Source organism: Oncorhynchus clarkii, chromosome 10 (assembly GCF_045791955.1).
Source record: "Oncorhynchus clarkii lewisi isolate Uvic-CL-2024 chromosome 10, UVic_Ocla_1.0, whole genome shotgun sequence".
Classification (NCBI taxonomy): domain Eukaryota; kingdom Metazoa; phylum Chordata; class Actinopteri; order Salmoniformes; family Salmonidae; genus Oncorhynchus; species Oncorhynchus clarkii.
The window spans coordinates 51,584,676-51,602,087 of NC_092156.1; the positions used below are offsets into that span (position 1 = coordinate 51,584,676).

The 17,412-nt window shown below is 42.4% G+C and overlaps 3 protein-coding genes across 4 annotated transcripts; all 3 read left to right on the forward strand.

Moving 5' to 3' along the window:
* Window positions 1–1,962: 1,962 nt before the first annotated feature.
* LOC139419635 (POU class 2 homeobox associating-factor 2) lies at window positions 1,963–3,354 on the forward strand. The gene is made up of 3 exons (XM_071169618.1): window positions 1,963–1,999; window positions 2,303–2,607; window positions 2,916–3,354. The coding sequence occupies exons 1-3, from the start codon at window positions 1,993–1,995 to the stop codon at window positions 3,315–3,317; spliced, it is 714 nt and encodes a 237-aa protein (XP_071025719.1). The 5' UTR covers window positions 1,963–1,992; the 3' UTR covers window positions 3,318–3,354.
* A 541-nt stretch (window positions 3,355–3,895) lies between these two features.
* Window positions 3,896–5,929, forward strand: LOC139419260 (POU Class 2 homeobox-associating factor 3-like). The gene is made up of 4 exons (XM_071169214.1): window positions 3,896–4,039; window positions 4,396–4,487; window positions 4,692–4,946; window positions 5,717–5,929. The coding sequence occupies exons 1-4, from the start codon at window positions 4,030–4,032 to the stop codon at window positions 5,927–5,929; spliced, it is 570 nt and encodes a 189-aa protein (XP_071025315.1). The 5' UTR covers window positions 3,896–4,029.
* A 675-nt stretch (window positions 5,930–6,604) lies between these two features.
* On the forward strand, window positions 6,605–17,274 carry LOC139418738 (serine/threonine kinase 36 (fused homolog, Drosophila)). 2 transcript variants are annotated; one of them, XM_071168405.1, is made up of 20 exons: window positions 6,605–6,940; window positions 7,079–7,219; window positions 7,360–7,437; window positions 7,573–7,703; window positions 8,123–8,372; window positions 8,596–8,689; window positions 8,805–8,965; window positions 11,496–11,677; window positions 11,900–12,035; window positions 12,165–12,281; window positions 12,499–12,675; window positions 12,965–13,056; window positions 13,201–13,264; window positions 13,353–13,463; window positions 13,647–13,721; window positions 13,808–13,913; window positions 14,158–14,284; window positions 14,454–14,637; window positions 14,942–15,982; window positions 16,653–17,274. In XM_071168405.1, the coding sequence occupies exons 1-20, from the start codon at window positions 6,857–6,859 to the stop codon at window positions 16,749–16,751; spliced, it is 3,450 nt and encodes a 1,149-aa protein (XP_071024506.1). In that variant the 5' UTR covers window positions 6,605–6,856; the 3' UTR covers window positions 16,752–17,274. The 2 variants fall into 2 exon arrangements, with proteins under 2 accessions (XP_071024506.1, XP_071024505.1); XM_071168404.1 differs by having other exon boundaries at window positions 6,613–6,940; window positions 11,897–12,035.
* The last annotated feature ends 138 nt before the right edge of the window (window positions 17,275–17,412 follow it).

Genomic DNA, 17,412 nt, shown 5'->3' on the forward strand with positions numbered 1-17,412 from the left:
GACAGTCCTGAGGAAAATATGCTGCCAAAAAAGTATTATTTTGTCCCGCAGCTCTTGCATAATATTCATGTTGTCTCATTTGAAACCCTGATGAAAAACTTATTACATTTGGAGCTACTAGACTGAGCAGATTTTCCTTTTCATTTGATTGTACAATGTGTCTAGAGAGAGAGAGAGAGAGAATATCCTGCCTGTAGGCTACTAATATATTGACCAATACATACAGGTCAAATGTTTAATAACATTATCATAACAATGATCATGAATTAATATTCTCTGGATAAACAGGTTATGACTCTCCCGTGGTTTCTTTGCAGAATACTCCAAAAGAGTGTACCAGGGTGTCAGGGTCAAACACACTGTCAAAGACCTTCTGGCAGAGAAGAGGCAGAGACAGACAAGTGTTCCCAGGTTCAACGTGAGTTTACTTTTCAGGCTTGTCCTCTTTTGCTCCCATCCATTTTCTCTGTTTCGGTCTTTCGCTCCCTAGTCGCCTCTCAGATTATTTACATTCTGTATCGTCTTTCTTTCAATTAAACAATCAACGTGACCACCACCGACCACACAAAGGAAATACCCATGGAGAGAGTGTGTGAGAGAGTGAAAGTGTGTGCTCCCAAGAGGCTTCGGTTGACAGTAGGCTACATCCCTGCTGGGCTTTCTGTGGTAGCACTAGCAGGTCACCTATCAGAATCCTGAAATCAGACACACCTGCCAATGCTACTAGCCTTCTCCCCAGCAGATCATTTCAGACAAGCAAGCCATTGTTGGGCCCCAGGCAGTTAAGCTGAGGTTAGGCCATCTCTAAACCCAGGCCTAGATCAAACAGGGAAAGACAACAAGCTCCTTTCATCAGTCACCACCAAATCATAAAATGGCTGCTCGTTTTCAGTTGGGGACAGGTCAGTCTGATGACCGATCACAAAGAGCTCGACTCTTTTTCATTAACTCTCAATGGGAATGGGGACTGTTTAAATAAACTGATGTATTGTCAATTGACATATATTTGTATTCTCATAGATATGGTTGGTCATTGTTGGCTGGCTGAAAAGCTTGGTTCACGCACCTCTATGAAAATAGAATGCAGATACATGGTTGGTCATTGTTGGCTGCCTGAAAAGCTTGGTTCACATGTGCGTCTTATGACAGTTTATGTGAAACCATTTCAAATGGTTCATGCAGCAGAGCATGAGGGAATTTACCTAGTTCTGCTATTACCCTGTAATCATACCGTCCAAACAGTTGAGAAGAATAACAAAACCTGTGTGAAGGAGAATTTTGGTGGTGATTTGAATAAAATGGACTAACTGGAAGGACAATTGATTTATTCTAAACGGAATGATAGACTGGGGTCATTTTGCCCGTGCATTGCTACTCAGAGTAATTGGAAAATACAAGTCCATTTAACACTCATATATTTTTCACTAGTCAAGTGTTTAGATAGGTATGGTATAATTAAATAAACCAGTCCAACTCTGCAGGTGTGATGTCTTCTCAGTCAGTATTGGCTCTGTATTCTGTCTGTGCTGTAGTATACTAGTTTGTGCATCAAACACATTTATTTATAAAGCCATTTTTACATCAGCAGATGTCACAAATGGTTTATACAGAAACCAAGCCTAAAACCCCAAAGAGCAAGCAACGTGTACTCACTAGGGAAATGGCACTTGGAGGGGGTAGGGCACATCCCAATGGCGAATTGGCAAATTACATTCAAATTTTTACCCACAACATTTGCCTGCCTGCCCTCCATTCCGCCTCCTTCCCTCCCCCTCGGTCTCACTCAGTCTCTCCCATTCTCTCTCATGCTCATTGCTTACTTCCTCTCACTCTGTCTCACCGGAATTGTGCTTGATCCAAGTTCAGTGCATTGTTTTGCATAATGCGCGCACACACACACACACAAGTGGTGCCAGTGTGGTAGGTAGTACTCATCAGTCTCTGTCTCACCAGCAGGCTGGGACAAGTAATTCCCAGGCAGCCTTTGTGCAGATGCCAGGTGAGTCTATTGTTGGAGCCTATTGTAATAATCACTATGGCTGAAGCTTTTTACCACAGCATACAGTATGTGGGGTTCATATGTAAATATACCTGCTCCTATTTAGCTCAATTGGTAAGAACATGGCGCTAGCAACGCCAGGGTCATGGGTTCAAGTCTGGCTGGGATCACATATACTAAAATGTATGGACACACAGTAATTTAAGTCTCTTTGGATAAAAGTATCTTCTAAATGGTATATATTATGGGGGGGGGGGGTTCCACTGTTACACTGGAAGCTTCACCTCTAGACTCTTTCTACAGGATCCCATATGCTTCCTGGTTACTATAGCATGAGGAGGCCCCCCTACCTGACTGACTCAGACTTCAGCCCGTCCACTAAACAGTACTCCTCAGATCCCTACAGCTCAGCCCTGGGGGGAAAGGCCCTCTCCTTCGACCACACCTCCACTTACCCTGCCTATATTGACAGCTACTATACACCCGAGTCATTTGGGGACTACCGTGGTGCCACAGCCTTCTCTACCAGCGGAGGATCCCTCTTCCCCACCTCGTCTCTACCTCATCTGCTACCACCTCTCCCTGGGGAATCATCAAATCTCCTCTTGGTACAAACACATTTCACCTTAACTGCTATGGAGACAGTTTAAAAAATAACAGAGAGACAGAGAGTCTTCCTTTAGTGTGTCACAGTGCATTTCAGCTGCTGTCTTATAAAACGTAAAGGTCTCCCTTTACGGTCAAGTCAAGTGTAAGACCTTTAAGTTGTAAAAGACACCAGTCAGTCCTCAAATGCTTCTCCATTACTTTCATATTTGTTTTATCATCACAACCTCTGAGTATTATGTGAATACAGTAGATCTGTGTTGCTCTCTTAACCTTCCCCTCACTGTTCTCATATGTCTTCCCTCAAAAGAGAGACTCTTGGGAGCAGTCTGACGGACACTCAATGAGCCAGGATGAGGTCCCAGTGCCCACCACAGCCACCTCTGGCCTGGCTTCACCTGACACTGACAGCCCCTCCCTCTATCGGCTGATACCTGGCCGTAGTGGAGGATCCACCCTGTCCGGCTCCCAGCCCTACTCTCTACACCCCCTGGAAGAGGTGCACTACCCTGGTGCCTCGTACAGCCCCTCATCCAGCTACCCCTCCAGTTACACATATTTGACCTCCCCGGGGGAGACTTCAGGGGTCAAGGTATCACCTGTGCCCTCAGAGGACCCTGGCAGTGTAGCCGTCACCCTCAGTGATGCCTCGTGGGCCAAGGATGACGGGACTGGCTCTTGGTTGCCATATGAACCCAGGAAGGCCTATTGATACGCATGGACACTGACTGAGACACGAACTGACATGTTGTTGTGGACATTAATGGATAGCTACAGTACAGTTCACTTCAGAGTCACTACCACAGAGAATGTGGCTGAATGTGGATGTGGGTTTGTTATACAATATAATTATATACTTTGTATTCCGTTTGACCTGTATATAAACATTTAATTGTGCAAATGATAAAATACAGATATAAATCTTTGATTGTGACATATGTGTCTGTGTTTTATAACTCTCTGTCTGTCTGTCTGTCTCTGTGTGTGTGTGTTTATAACCATTTAAAAACATTATTCAAGAAGCTAGTATGAAAATGCACCATTAGGCCTACCTCTTTTGGGAGCATTGTAACAACATGGATGAGACAATAGAGGTCGCCTTAGACCAGGAAAAAACGCTTCTCTTTTTGAGATGCATATTTGAATATTCAAATACATACCCCACAATCATTGTTAATCGTTATGACGACAAGGTTGTACACTGTGTATATATATGAATCACAAAACGCAGAAGTAAATACAGAATAAATACAACGGACCTGTATTTCTGGTTCACGTCTTAGCCACGTTTGGAGGTCCTACCTCGTGTTTCGTTTGTTTCAATTGAGTGAGTTGATCCAGCACCTTGCCGCTGTCCACTGACTGAATCCTCTACCTGATCGGCTTTGCACTGCATTCTTCTCAGTTTTGTGTCTCCAAGCAAAATGTCGGGTGGTGAGTTATTTTATATTTTGATAACTGTGTATTGGTTGGCTGAAAAAGCATCAGCAAGTAAGTAAGTGAAATGAAATAAAATAAGTTGAGGACGTTGTTATTCTCATGCTCAAACTCATTTAAATGGATCATTGGCAGGAAATTACTGAAGTGTAGCCTAATGTTAAGATTCGGTCGACAATAAGGCTGGCGGCATATTCACCAATTACGGATTTAAGTGCGCAAAAAAAGAAACTAAGCACATTGCGTAAAATGGATAGGCTATCAAACTTCAGCACCTGCGTAAATGCATTAGTGAGAAGGCCGCGGGAAAAGCCATTTTCCTATGTATAAATATACTAATTTCCTTGACACAGAAAAGCCAAAGGTCTACGAAGGTGTTCGGGTGAAGATCACGGTAAAGGAATTGCTGGAAAAGCGCAGAGCTCGTCAAATGAAATTGTCATCGGTAAGCTGAGATCCTTCGTTCCAAAACCAGAGAAAGAACACACATGCTCGCTCTCGCCATCATCATCATTTCCACTTTAAATAACTTTGCAAAAAAGTAACGTGCAGTAAAATATGATAAGATAAACTTCACAACGCACCTTTACTATGTGGTATATTAAACATACGATTTTGTGTAAAATAACACATTTTTGATATCTTACAGGAATGTGCAAACTCTTGGTATCAAGATGCTGTTGCCACACCTTCCTTAAGTCTGGTGCCAGAGCCAAGTGCACAACCCTGGCCCTGTGAGGACAACCCCAGTGACTATGGGACAGAGTGTCTCTCATTATACAGTGATAACTTCAGCTCGGCTCAACAGACTGAACCTGCAGCATACAGTGAACCCTGCAACTACACTCATCAACAGCCCTGGTCCCTTGGACATATATTGCACAAGGACTATAGGGAAGGACAGGTACGCATAATGGCCATTCACACAGTGATATCCTTTAGCTTCCTCCCCTGTTTTTTCCCCCTTCTTAAATGCTTATGTGGTGGATCTAGCGCTAATTCCCTCTGTTCTAGCTGTAGGCTAATTGATTATCTTCCTAGATGTCTAGGACTGTTAAATAGCCTCTTTGAATGTTCCCAAGTCTTGAATATCCCTTTCGGAATGTGGCGCCTTGAAAGCGCCTTGGCTAAGGCATATTTGGTTGTCTGAAAGGACACACTACGACTTTTTAAATGCCGCAGCGAAGACTTCTCTGGAAATAGTGTAGTTTCGAAGCGCCACCGAACAGGGGTGTAACGTGTCTGGGAAGGAATGATGCTTCTGAAGGGGGTCTAACGTCCATCAAGGCATCCAGCACTGTCAATCAAATTATCTTGAGCTGTCTGCATGTTGCCTGCGTGCAGACCACTAGATCCTAAGAGAATTACTTTGAAGTCGTTAAATACAATGACTTTCCAATACATTTAGTAAGAAAGAAAACACATATCTACCCTACCATTAAAAAAACAGAAAGGCAACACAACAGCACATCAATATGTAAGGTTTATTGTTGTCGTGGATACAATCCCGAACATTCTATGAGGAGCAGAATTCTACAGTCTAAAAAGGTACAGAGGCTTCTGATGCGGCCCTTTTTGTAATTTATCCATTTTCGCGATTGACCGTGTCTTGTGCATGAAAAGGGTACAATTGGATGCATATTTTCTTGAACATCATCTTTTCATGTTTTGCAGGCCTCCTGGTCCTCATTAGAGACTTGGACTCCGGCCTGCACACCAGAGAAAATTAATCCTTTGGACACCCATCATCTCCCCTCCTCACTACAAGAATACTCAGACCCTGTGGATCCCACTTACATATCGCTTAATACAAATGTCACTCAATATGATACCTCTGTGTACTCAAACCCTACTGAATCGACCTCTACAATACAGTGGATGCCCTGACCTAAGTAGCACAGGTTATTATGGGTCAACTTTGGACAACTGTTATTATAAATGGAAAATGTCAAGCATGAGTCATGTTTAAATACAGAGTTTCTGGAGGGTGGCGGGGAGATGGTGGCTGGCTGGGCGCACTCTGTTCTGTGCCCCATCTGGAGACCAACCTGAGGTTTAGGGCTGGCAGGGTCTACCAGCTGTGTGTGTGAGTGTATGAGAGAGAGAAAGTGAGATAAGGAACTTTTTTTATAGATTGCCATAATTATTTTTCAAGTTAATAAAATGAAACTGAAAAAAGGTTGTCGTTTTTGATCATCCAGAGCTGTAGTTTATCCAAATATGGTTTAGTATGGTTTAAAAACTCGTTTATCAATCTTTTTCCACATCCATCTATTCATTATATTTATATGGCCCAACTCCACCGACAGCATCGGTTACTGAGACGCAAAATCGGTTGTTAGGCTAAGGACCCATGTTAAATTTGCTGTCTTCTCAGTAGCCTGCCTCGAATATGTATTACGGTTTAATACAAACCATTCAAAGTAACGTAATGAAGTATTTTACCAATAATTATAATAATTTGTTATGAAATAATTCATGCGATGTAGTAATAATCATTAGTATTGTCTCTATGCTTCTTTGTGAGACTGTTTTTAAAACGGCGCTTTCTTTAGACGCAACAGGTGGTCAAGCGCTCTTTGTTTTCTTCCTCTGCACATTGGTTAGCACTTCATTGCAGAAAAATAACAAATATTCATATATTTTATACTCATGGAGCAAATTTAATATATGTTAAGGTCCTTCAAATAACTAGTTTCTGCGACTCACTTCACCTCTCTATCATTTTTCGAGGGATAACGTGGATATTACAGTTTTTCTAGCGAACGTTAACGTCGTTAAGCGAGCTAGCTAAGTTCTCAAACACTCTTCAGCATGGACTTGTATCACGTTTTGGAGATGATAGGAGAGGGCTCGTTTGGACGAGTGTATAAAGGACGTAAAAAGTTCAGTGGCCAAGTGAGTATATGGTATATTGGGAAAATATAAAGTTACACACTGACCTTTCTGCTGTACGTTAACATCAGCTTGGTCTGTCATTAATAGCTTGTAGTGCTCCCTTTCATTGCGCATCCATTTTGTTTTGGTCCGTTGTAGGTCGTGGCACTAAAGTTTATCCCCAAGGTGGGCCGTTCTGAGAAGGAGCTGCGCAATCTCAAAAGGGAAATTGACATCATGAGGGGACTTGAACATCCGAACATTGTCCTGCTCTTAGACAGCTTTGAGACCGAAAGAGAGGTATGTAAAAGCTGTTGTCTTCACCTTCATATAATGTCATCACTTATACGTTACATTATTACTTAGTATGGAAGATACATGCCTACAATACATTTTAATTGCATTAATAACATGATGATAATGCTGTATATTCATGGCAGGTTGTTGTTGTGACAGAGTATGCAGAGGGAGAGTTGTTCCAGATCCTTGAAGATGATGGTAACTTACCAGAGAGCCAGGTAAAGCCATTGACTCATGATGTAGTAGGTTATTTCTCAACGTACTACAATAAGAACGACAAAGTACTGTAAAATGAAACCTATTATCAATCAAACAGTAGATATTCATGCATGTATTTTTCATCCTATGCAAAGGTCCGTGATATTGCCTGCCAGCTGGTCTCTGCCTTGTATTATTTGCATTCCCATCGGATTCTCCATCGTGACATGAAACCACAGAACATTCTGCTGGGTAAAGGAGGGGTGGTGAAGCTGTGTGATTTTGGGTGAGTATATTTGGTGCTGAAAGGACAGCCTTTGTGTTGAAGGAGAACTTTGTGGTGTTGAAAGCTGTGACATTCAATCTGTTAAGAAAAGCTCTGGCGAGGCCAAAAGGCCAAAACGTAAGCTTGAATAAAAATAGTGATAGCTATTAGCAAGAACAGTCTGCGGGTTTCTCTTTTCTTTCAAGTATTCTCATTGTTACCATGCACCTGCAACAGACAGCTCAGATGTGCGAGTGCTTTTTTGAATTTTGATTCAATCAGTTATAGAAATCTCACTGATGAGGGTACACTCTTCATTATATGTATGAGAAGAGGAAACTAGAGGAAACTCAAGTGGAGAATGATGCCTAATTATACCCTATAGCGAGTCTGTCTGTCTGCCTGCCTTTAACTGTACCTGTGTGTGTCCTATCCTCCAGATTTGCTAGAGCAATGAGTGTGTCCACCCTGGTCCTGACTTCCATCAAGGGGACGCCCCTCTACATGTCCCCAGAACTGGTAGAGGAGAAGCCCTACGACCACACAGCCGACCTCTGGTCTCTGGGCTGCATCCTCTATGAGCTACACACGGGGGCGCCACCCTTCTACACCAACTCCATCTTTCAGCTGGTCCAGCTCATAGTCAGAGACCCGGTCAAGTGGCCGGACACCATGAGCCAGACCTGCATGGTACTACAGAGTCCATGTTAACTCTGAATTAATCCAGTGTTTTACCTTGAAATACAAACTGAATCAGGCTACATTTCACAGTGACACTATAGTAAAACTAATAGTGAAACATTTAGTTTGTGTAATTCAATTTGGAATTGAAACTATTGATTTTAAGCTCATGTATATTAATTAAGATAGCATCCCATCACCACATGGCTTGTCTATAATCTTTCCATGCCAGACTTTCCTGAAAGGTTTGTTGACCAAAGACCCACAGAAGAGGTTGTCGTGGCCACACCTCCTAAAACACCCATTTGTTGCTGATGGAGTTCTAGGTAAGACCCTTTTTTTATTCTATATTTTACTTTTTATGATAGACCTTTTTAAATAACAGGCTTCTATAGTAGACATAGAGACCTTGTCTATTCCTTGTGTTGTTGTTGTCTGTAGTTCTCTCAGACCCCGTTGTGTCCAGCCCGCTGACAGTGGCCGCCAGCCCAGACCTGCAGGTGCTGAAACTCCAGCAGGCAGTACAGAAAGCAGCGCCACATGGTGGAGAGGGGAGGTTACTGCGCAAGGCCAGGGAACAGAGGGACAAGAGGAACAGACAGGTAGGTAGACTGGGCAAGGGCCCTCACTAGCTTTAAGCACCAGCTGTCAGAGCAGCGCACAGATCTCTGCACCTGTACATAACCCATCTGTAAATAGCCCATCCAACTACCTCATCCCCATACTGTATTTATTTATTTGTCTTGCTCCTTTGCACCACAGTATCTGAGGCGGCAGCGTAGCTTAGTGGTTAGAGCGTTGGACTAGTAACCGAAAGGTTGCAAGATCGAATCCCCGAGCTGACAAGTCTGTCGTTCTGCCCACTGTTCCTAGGCCCTCATTGAAATTAAGAATTTGTTCTTAACTGACTTGCCTAGTTAAATAAAGGTAAAATAAAAAATCTCTATTTGCACATTCATCTTCTGCACATCTAACACTCCAGTTTATTAATTGGTATATTGTAATTACTTTGGCCTATTTATTGCCTCCCTTATCTTACCTCATTTGCACACACTGTATATATACTTTTTCTACTGTATGTTTGTTTATTCCATGTGTAACTGTTATTGTATGTGTCGAACTGCTTTGCTTTATCTTGGCCAGGTCGCAGTTTATAAATGAGAACTTGTTCTCAACTAGCCTACCTGGTTAAATAAAGGTGAAATAAATTAAATAAAAATGAACACTTGCTCGGGACAAGTAAAAAAAAATTTTTTTTAAATAATAAAAAATAGCAGACTAAAGATTTAAGTAGACCGAATGGACAAGTAAAAAAAATCACACAAATCTCTATCTTAAACAATATATTACTCTGATCAGAATGTCATCCGGATGCAATGATTTGCGCACTATTCTCCCAATTTCAACAGAGCGCATCGGAGTAGAATTGTTTTGTAATGACAGGAACGAGCAGTCTTTTTCAATCACCAATCACTGGTTGCACCAGCCCTTCTATGAGTTACAAATGGCGCAAATTCAACGACTAGTGGGGAGCAGGCGTATGGTGTTAAATTGGGACTACATCATGATAGGCAAAGAAAATATTAGCACACTTTTTAAGTGTCTCGGGTTCATATTGCACACACACTCTGCAGGCTTTTGGAGTTGCATATGCGTGAGGTTATTTAAGGTTACATTAGCAAGCTAAATGTTTCTTATCAGTGATAGATGAGACAACAAATAGATGAGCTATCACCTCCACTTATTTGCCCAGCTAGAGATTAATTAACCAAATACACAGACCGATTCAGTTAGGCTAATCAATCAATGTGGTTTTGTTTATCAGACATGTCATGGGTTTTTGGTTGGGAGTGAAGAGAAAAATAATCCACTTGTTGAGATGAGCAAACTAGACTAAGGATGATCATAAGCACTCACCTCAATTAAGCTAACATTTTCCTGACCTAATTGCAACCAAATATCCAAATGGGGATTCAGTGAAAACTCAAGTCTGATATTGATTGATTTATCAAGACATGTCCCCCAAACTTGTCTCAAAGCATCACGATGGCGCTGTCCCAATCAAAACAGTGCTGAAATTATAATATCTTCCTATATTGCTTTAATTTATTAACAGTTGGTGGCTTTGGGAGTTTCAGAATATTTTATCCTTACAAGGTTATAGATAAACATATCTTTGTTACCTTGCTTTGAAATAGCCTACCTTAGCCATTTGATCCCTGATTAATTGAATGAGGGAATTATTTTATAAAGACATAAAGTAATAGTTTTAATTGTAGTGTAGCAATATTTTATAGGCTACTTAAGGCATCCGAATGCTTCAGTTCGGCTGGTGCCTAGCCTAACCGAATGAGTGTGCGTGCATATTCCCTTAAAAGATCTTTGCTTGAAAAACTAGAACAAAAACTGCAATAGTACTCTTTGTCCGTTTTGAGACGAAGTAGCCAGTATGCACTTCCTAAAAAGAGTCCGAATTAATTTAAGATAACTCAAGAAATCTGTCATTAATTTCAAACAGATGTTTGGTGCAGTATTTTTCTATTAAAGAATGTGCATGAAAACAAGTTGTCTCTCATTGAACGACAACACTTTATTGAAGAATCTCTACTGTTGACCAATCACTGACGAAGGGGCATAGACTTTTTGTGTGCCTGATAAGCCAAGAAAACCCTTAAGTCCAAAACAAACAAAAATGTCACAAAATGTCATCATAATAAATTCACGAACTCCACTAAACTGGGAAGCATGTGGACGCCTTTAGGGTGGCCAACCAAGGGAGCCTTGTTGTATTTTGATAGGCAGAATGTAGGCTAAAAAAACAGATTTTCTATGGTAATAATAATAATGCATTTTATTTTGTAAAGTGGTTCCTTGCATCATACAATGATGTAAAAATTGTGTTTCAAAAATCTGTCCTACTTGTCTGAAGGTTAATGTCAAACACTGTGTGCACAAAGTGACAGACAGAGCTGTTGAATCAACACACAGTATCAGGCCAGAAATGTTGTAAAAGTAAAGTATCATGTGTATCATAATTGTGTGTGTCGTAATCATGAACGTACATAGAAATGGAAAGGAAGGACAAGCTGTTCTATTCACTGTAACTTTAACACTCATACACTCTATGCTCAGGTGGGAAACGGAAAGACTGAATCATCTAGTCGGGCACTTTCAAGGACAGCACCTGTAGTGAAGCCCCTGTCCAAAGACAGCCTGGTGGCTCCCTCAGATGGTTTGGATCAAGATCTGTCACAATTAACCGCCAATCTGAGCCTTACCCCAAAACAGTCTGCCATTGAGATTTCCACTAACAGGTACAATGTGGTGAGCCTTTAAAATTCCAGACAGTCTACTCCCCACAGACAGGTGTGTTCTATGAAAATGATCAATGGAAAGCACTCACACATCTGAGGGTTGCTTCTCCAGGTGCATCGTAAATGTTCAAAGCTTTGACAAAGGATGTCAACCTGAAACGTTACTAATTTATAAAAGTTGTTTATGTAAATGTAAAGGGGTTTCCCCCGTGTCCCTAGCAGGGGTCAGATCAGCCGGGACTACGAACAGGAGTTCCCCTCTGTGGAGGTTGGGCCCCGACAGGCCCTGAGGCGACCTGAGACTCAGGAGCGGGGTCAGGCCAGGACCAGCCTGAGTGCTGTGAGGCTCCACGGCCAGGTTAGTGTCACTGCTGCTGGAGAGAAGTGCTCTTTGAGTGACGAAGACACAGTCTAGGATAGGGTTTTGGGTTTCATGAGTTTTTCTTGGTTTGTAATTCATTGTTGGTTCTTTACTACTTTTTGTTAGGATGTTGACAGTGATGAGGAGTGGGAGAGGTTGATCCAGCAGACCTCCGTTTCCAGCGGCCAAACCATTCAAATCATACCTCGATTGAAAGAGAAGTTGCTGACATCCAAAACCCGGGTAACTACTACTTACAGGCAACTACAGTAGAATCAAGTTAGTTGAATTCAAGTTGGATAGAAAAAAAATTATTTGGTGTGATTTGAATTCAATTACACCGTAAAGTGTGGGATGTCTTCTATGCTGGTGACAAATCCAATCTCCCCTCTAAGGATCAATAACGTTTATTCACATGTTTTCTTTGACATAAACCCTGTTGTTCTGTGTTCTTGGTCAGCTATTGGATGGTATCCTGGAGGGGGCATGTCAGATCCGTCAGCCACTGAAGGTCCTGTCCAACCTGATCTTGACCTCCGACTCAGAGGACTCCCATCGACTTAGACAGGAAGTTGGACTACCTCATTTCCTGTTCAACCTAGTCCAGGATATTGTGGAGAATCCAGTGGTGGTTAAGGTTAATTTGGTGATATTAACCAGTATTATTATTTTACCTTTATTTCAACAAGGAACACAGACTGAGACCAAGGTCTCTTTTACAGCTGGGCCCTGGGTATACATGTTATATTTTCATAGATCAGGACTTGGTCTTCAATAATCCAATGAGATTGTGAGAACTATTTGATGGCTGTTTTATTCAAGTAAATATGTGCCAGTAAGGACTGCAATGTTAATTTCGGTGGATATCCCCTCAACTGCTAACTCGCTTTTTCTGTCTCTCTCATCATGTTAATAATCTCCATCAGCAACCATGGAGTGTGACAGTACTGGGGGAAGTTATTGTTCTACTCTTGAACTATTGGGAGAAGCACCGTGACTGGCAACAAGCAGAGAACAGGTTTGTTTCTTTATTTCTTCTCCCCTCTTAGTGGTTTAACATTTTTGTATTTAGCATGTTTACATAGTTAGAGGTCATAGTTTAAAATGACAATGTTTAACAATATTTCAATGTCATATGACACAAAACCTTTTCTCACTGTAGACTGGAAGATTACGCCATGCCCTTTTTCAAGATTCTTCTTCGGCCTGACCCTAACCCATTGGCAGTAAGTATGAAACCACTCAAAGAAATGCAGTAGGCTAGTCGTGTTGAATTGGCTCTGGACAGACTCCTTTTCTCCATCTCTCATCTAGCCTCTGGCTGCAGCCATTCTGGCCATATTCAGCCAGTGTGGAGTCTCTGTGGTTGTTAGCATGGACAGGATCACTGCCCAGCTCAACAAGCTTCTCTCAGACTCCGATGAGGTAGGCTATGACTTGCATAGCTAATGATTGTGTATGATTGAATGGTGTTATCTTTGTGTGTAAATATTTATACAAATTATTTGTATGACAGCTTTTTACTTCTAGAAATAGTTTTGCAATGAAAAAATCTATATGATTTGTTGTGTCTGACTAGACTGTTCCCTGAAATGTTCTCTCTCCCAGCCACGCGTCCCGTTACCATCAGGCTGGGGGTTCTGTGATGGCTTCTTGTCATTGGTTCTCCACACCCTAACTGAGGTTAATTGTGCCTGCATACAGATTTGTCAATAACAAAAAATATTTTGATCCATTTAAAAAAAGATCCCCTTTTATTCTCTGAATAGCATGAAAGTCCTTCTTTGGATCCAAGCATTCTGTGCCTCCTGTGGGTGAAAGTTGGTACTTCACTGGAGAAAACATCAGCCAGAACAAAGTTCTGCTCCTCAAATGGTATAAACTACACTACCTGATGATGTTGGTCTCTCACCAACGTTGAACACAATGAAGAAGGCTAAAACCGAAACGTCTGTCTAATCTGTTTCCCTGCCTACTTAAAAAAGACATTGAACAACAAACTATTATTTTCTGGAATTCTGTCTTATTGTTATTATTATTACCCTTCATTTTTTTGACAAGTTTTAGGTTGAGCTCTCACCAATCTAATATAAATGGTTTCCATCTCCTCTCCCATCAGGACTGTATGTGTTCCTGTCCCTCGCCCTTTTTGTCCTTACCAGGGACCCGTACTGCTGTGTTCCCCTGTTCTCAGACAGCGACACAAACTGCATACTCACCCTGGGCCACCTGCTCACCACTAAATGGTTAGTGACCTCTCCATCTCTTTCTCGCTCTCTCTCCGTCTAGCTGTCTTCTTGCATAACACATCTTCTAATTCACTTGTGATTGTCCTAATAATACTTATAGCATATCAACAGTCAATCAATACCATACTGTTACGGTGGTGATATGTGGAGAGTGCCTCTTTTCCAGTGTTTCCAGGCCGTCTGACGAGACTCACGGCCAGCTTTGGGGTTGTGACTCCAGTGTGAACAGCCTATCAGTGTTGAGCTGCCACCTGCTGTGTTTCCCCTTTGCCCTGGACCTGTCCTCAGAGACCATGGACAGACTACTCCAGCTGTACCACAGCGCTGGCATTGTCTCTGGCCTGCTGCAGGTCAGGCTCTCCCCTTACAGCACCCTTACAAGAACATTGTTAAGCCTTTGGATGTATGAGTATATATTGACAATGTGCAAAGACCCCACTCTTAATTAATCTCCCTCTGTTGATATGTCTGTCTGACATACCGAGTGACTGATGCAATTTAAGACACCGCTTGCTCTAGTCACACATCCCAGAACTGCTACTCCACCACACTGCTGTCTTGACACCATTGGGAGAACATTGTGTTGTTCAATGTCTGGTGTCTTTGATGGTTGAACTGGATTGTGTGTGTTTGTTTTTTTCTGTTCTGGATCAGGTTATCCAGTCCGTTCCTCCGTCTCTACTGGAACTGCCTCTCTCTCTACTATGTCGCCTACTGCTGTGTGACCCCGGCCGCTCTGTCCCCTGCTTCACAGCTGCCGCCAGGGCCCAAGGCTTCTTCTCTCCACCCAGCAGTGACCCCAAGGAGGATAGAAGAGACCAGGCCCCAGCCTCCAGGGTCAGGGACCAGGCTGGGCACCCAGTGTCTGTATCTAGGACTGCCAGCTCCCTTCTCTCTGACCTGCTAAAGCCTGAAAGTGAAGCCCTGTGGGGGTCGGCCGTGGAGCTCTTCACCCTACTATCCCAGGTTGCCCGCTGCTCCCCCAGGTCCCGACCCTCCACCCCTCATCTCTATCTGGAGCCTGCTCCCCTGCACCAGGCCCTGGCTCACCCAGACGACAGGGTCAGAGCTGCTGCCTGTAGCCTGCTAGGTAACCTGGACCCGTTTACACCTCATACTCCTCCCTCCACCAGTGACCCACAATGGACCCGGCTGCAACCCGCCATCCTCAGAGACATAATTGGCTGTCTCCACGACCCCTCCACGTCCGTACGGAGGATGGCCTGCAAGGCTGTGGGCAATTGGCTGGGGCTTATTGGAAAGGCAGAGTTTAGAACACGGAGAGCCAATGGGAGAGAGAACAGTAGTGCCCCTATTACAGCCCGGGACAGGAAGAAGGGCAAGCCAGACAAAACTGTGTCCTCCCAGTCCCTGGTAGGAGACGGAGGAGACTCATCCACAACACTCAAACAGCAAGTAGCAGACCAGGGGGATGGAAGTGGATGGATGGCGGAAGCCAATTGGGCAACAACTGAGCTACTCTCCCTCATAGCGGACCCTGATGCCCTGACGCGCCGCCACTGCTGCGCTGCCCTGGGCAACATGGCTGCTGTGGAAGGGGGTGTGGCCTCACTGCTGGAGGGAGACGTGCCCCTTCTCCTCCTACAGGCCGCATGTACCGACTCCCAGCATACAGTCCAACAAGCGGCTGTTGCTACCCTGAGCTTATACAGCCAACAGGATGCACTACGACAGGTAATAGAGGGTGATATTACCAAGGGGTAGACATTGAAATAAATATAAGCACCATAGAATAGTTTAGTCACAGTGGATCAAACTTCATTTTTTTTAAAGAAAAATGGGTTCATATCCTCCATGAGATGGTGAATGTCTATCTAACACACATTTTAAAATAAAATAAAAAAATAAAATAACTGGCTTGTTATCTAATTTAGAATGCAAATAATACTACTCTTTGAAGTGTTTATGTAGTTATTAGACTTTCTACATTTCTAAAACCGTTTTCAGTGTGTTGAGGCCAGGCTGTTGTAGAATGTTATCCCCTCCGAACCCATTGGCCAAGAACCCAAACACAAAAAGTTTTTATTTAGTCTTTCTATTATATAATTTATTGAGTTTCTTAAATGTTGCCATATCTCATGTCATGATCAAACACCAAAACTTTCTTTACTCACCATTGCCTTTATTTAGTAATTTAACTCTGGATGCAACACTGCATGTCTGCTCACACACACACATTCACTCTCTTATCACTCTCATGCTTACACAGATACACATACTCTCTCACACAAACATACTCTCACACACACACACACACATTCTCGCTCTCTCTAACACATACACAAACAGACTAACTCTGTCTCTACTAAGGCCATATTCCGACCTCTTTCATCTGTGTCTTAAGGCTCTGCTGTCCCTTGATGCACGTGAGAAACTTCGTCAGGCTTCACAGCATGTCGCACCTCCACAGTGTGACTACTGTCAGATCATCAAGCTGCTATGAAGTCCAATGCAGCGAGTGAGAGAATAGTGTGTATATTTGGTAAGATCAGACTTGTGGATCAGCCCATCTGCCTTTGCCTTAATACCGGGATTCAATGTATAAGCTGGATGCCGGATGTTATATCCCCTACCCATAACTCATCTGTGCAGCACGCTGGTTGATAAAATTATTGCCATCAATATTTTATGTCTTTGTTTTAGAAGATAAAAGTACATTTCATTACATTTAGGGATTGTCATTTGTAATTTGGGATAGCTTGTTAACATGTTTTACTCTCTTGAATTGAAAGGTGCGTAATTGATTTGTTTAGTTTGGGCAATGTGGTCTGGACTTGTACGGTGTAAGTCAAGTTTTTTAAGTGTAATGTAATTTGTAATGCTTTGAATTTGAATAAAGTATGTAGTGTAAGCCTATCATAAATTGATAGATTTTGTTTAACTATGTAAAAAGGTAGTTTTCAAGTAATTCTTGACGAAGACTTTTGATTTGTTATGCACTGGTATTAATAAACCCTCCTGTGTGTAACCCTTGGTTAAATTTGTGATAGTTTGGCTCAAAAGCAGGTAAAACAATCTTAATAATTAGATAAAAATGACATATGCACACACTATCAATGCATTCATTCAAATCATAATTTAACGAAGTATAATAACTCAATTGT

Bases quoted from the DNA above. Each gene is read 5' to 3' on its own strand.
- LOC139419635 (XM_071169618.1), top strand. The intron at 2,608-2,915 runs GTACAAACACAT...TTCCCTCAAAAG, and splicing joins AATCATCAAATCTCCTCTTG to AGAGACTCTTGGGAGCAGTC.
- LOC139419260 (XM_071169214.1), top strand. The intron at 4,488-4,691 runs GTAAGCTGAGAT...GATATCTTACAG, and splicing joins GTCAAATGAAATTGTCATCG to GAATGTGCAAACTCTTGGTA. The intron at 4,947-5,716 runs GTACGCATAATG...CATGTTTTGCAG, and splicing joins AGGACTATAGGGAAGGACAG to GCCTCCTGGTCCTCATTAGA.
- LOC139418738 (XM_071168404.1), top strand. From the start codon at position 6,857: ATGGACTTGTATCACGTTTTGGAGATGATAGGAGAGGGCTCGTTTGGA. The intron at 14,285-14,453 runs GTTAGTGACCTC...CCTCTTTTCCAG, and splicing joins CACCTGCTCACCACTAAATG to TGTTTCCAGGCCGTCTGACG. The intron at 14,638-14,941 runs GTCAGGCTCTCC...GTTCTGGATCAG, and splicing joins TTGTCTCTGGCCTGCTGCAG to GTTATCCAGTCCGTTCCTCC.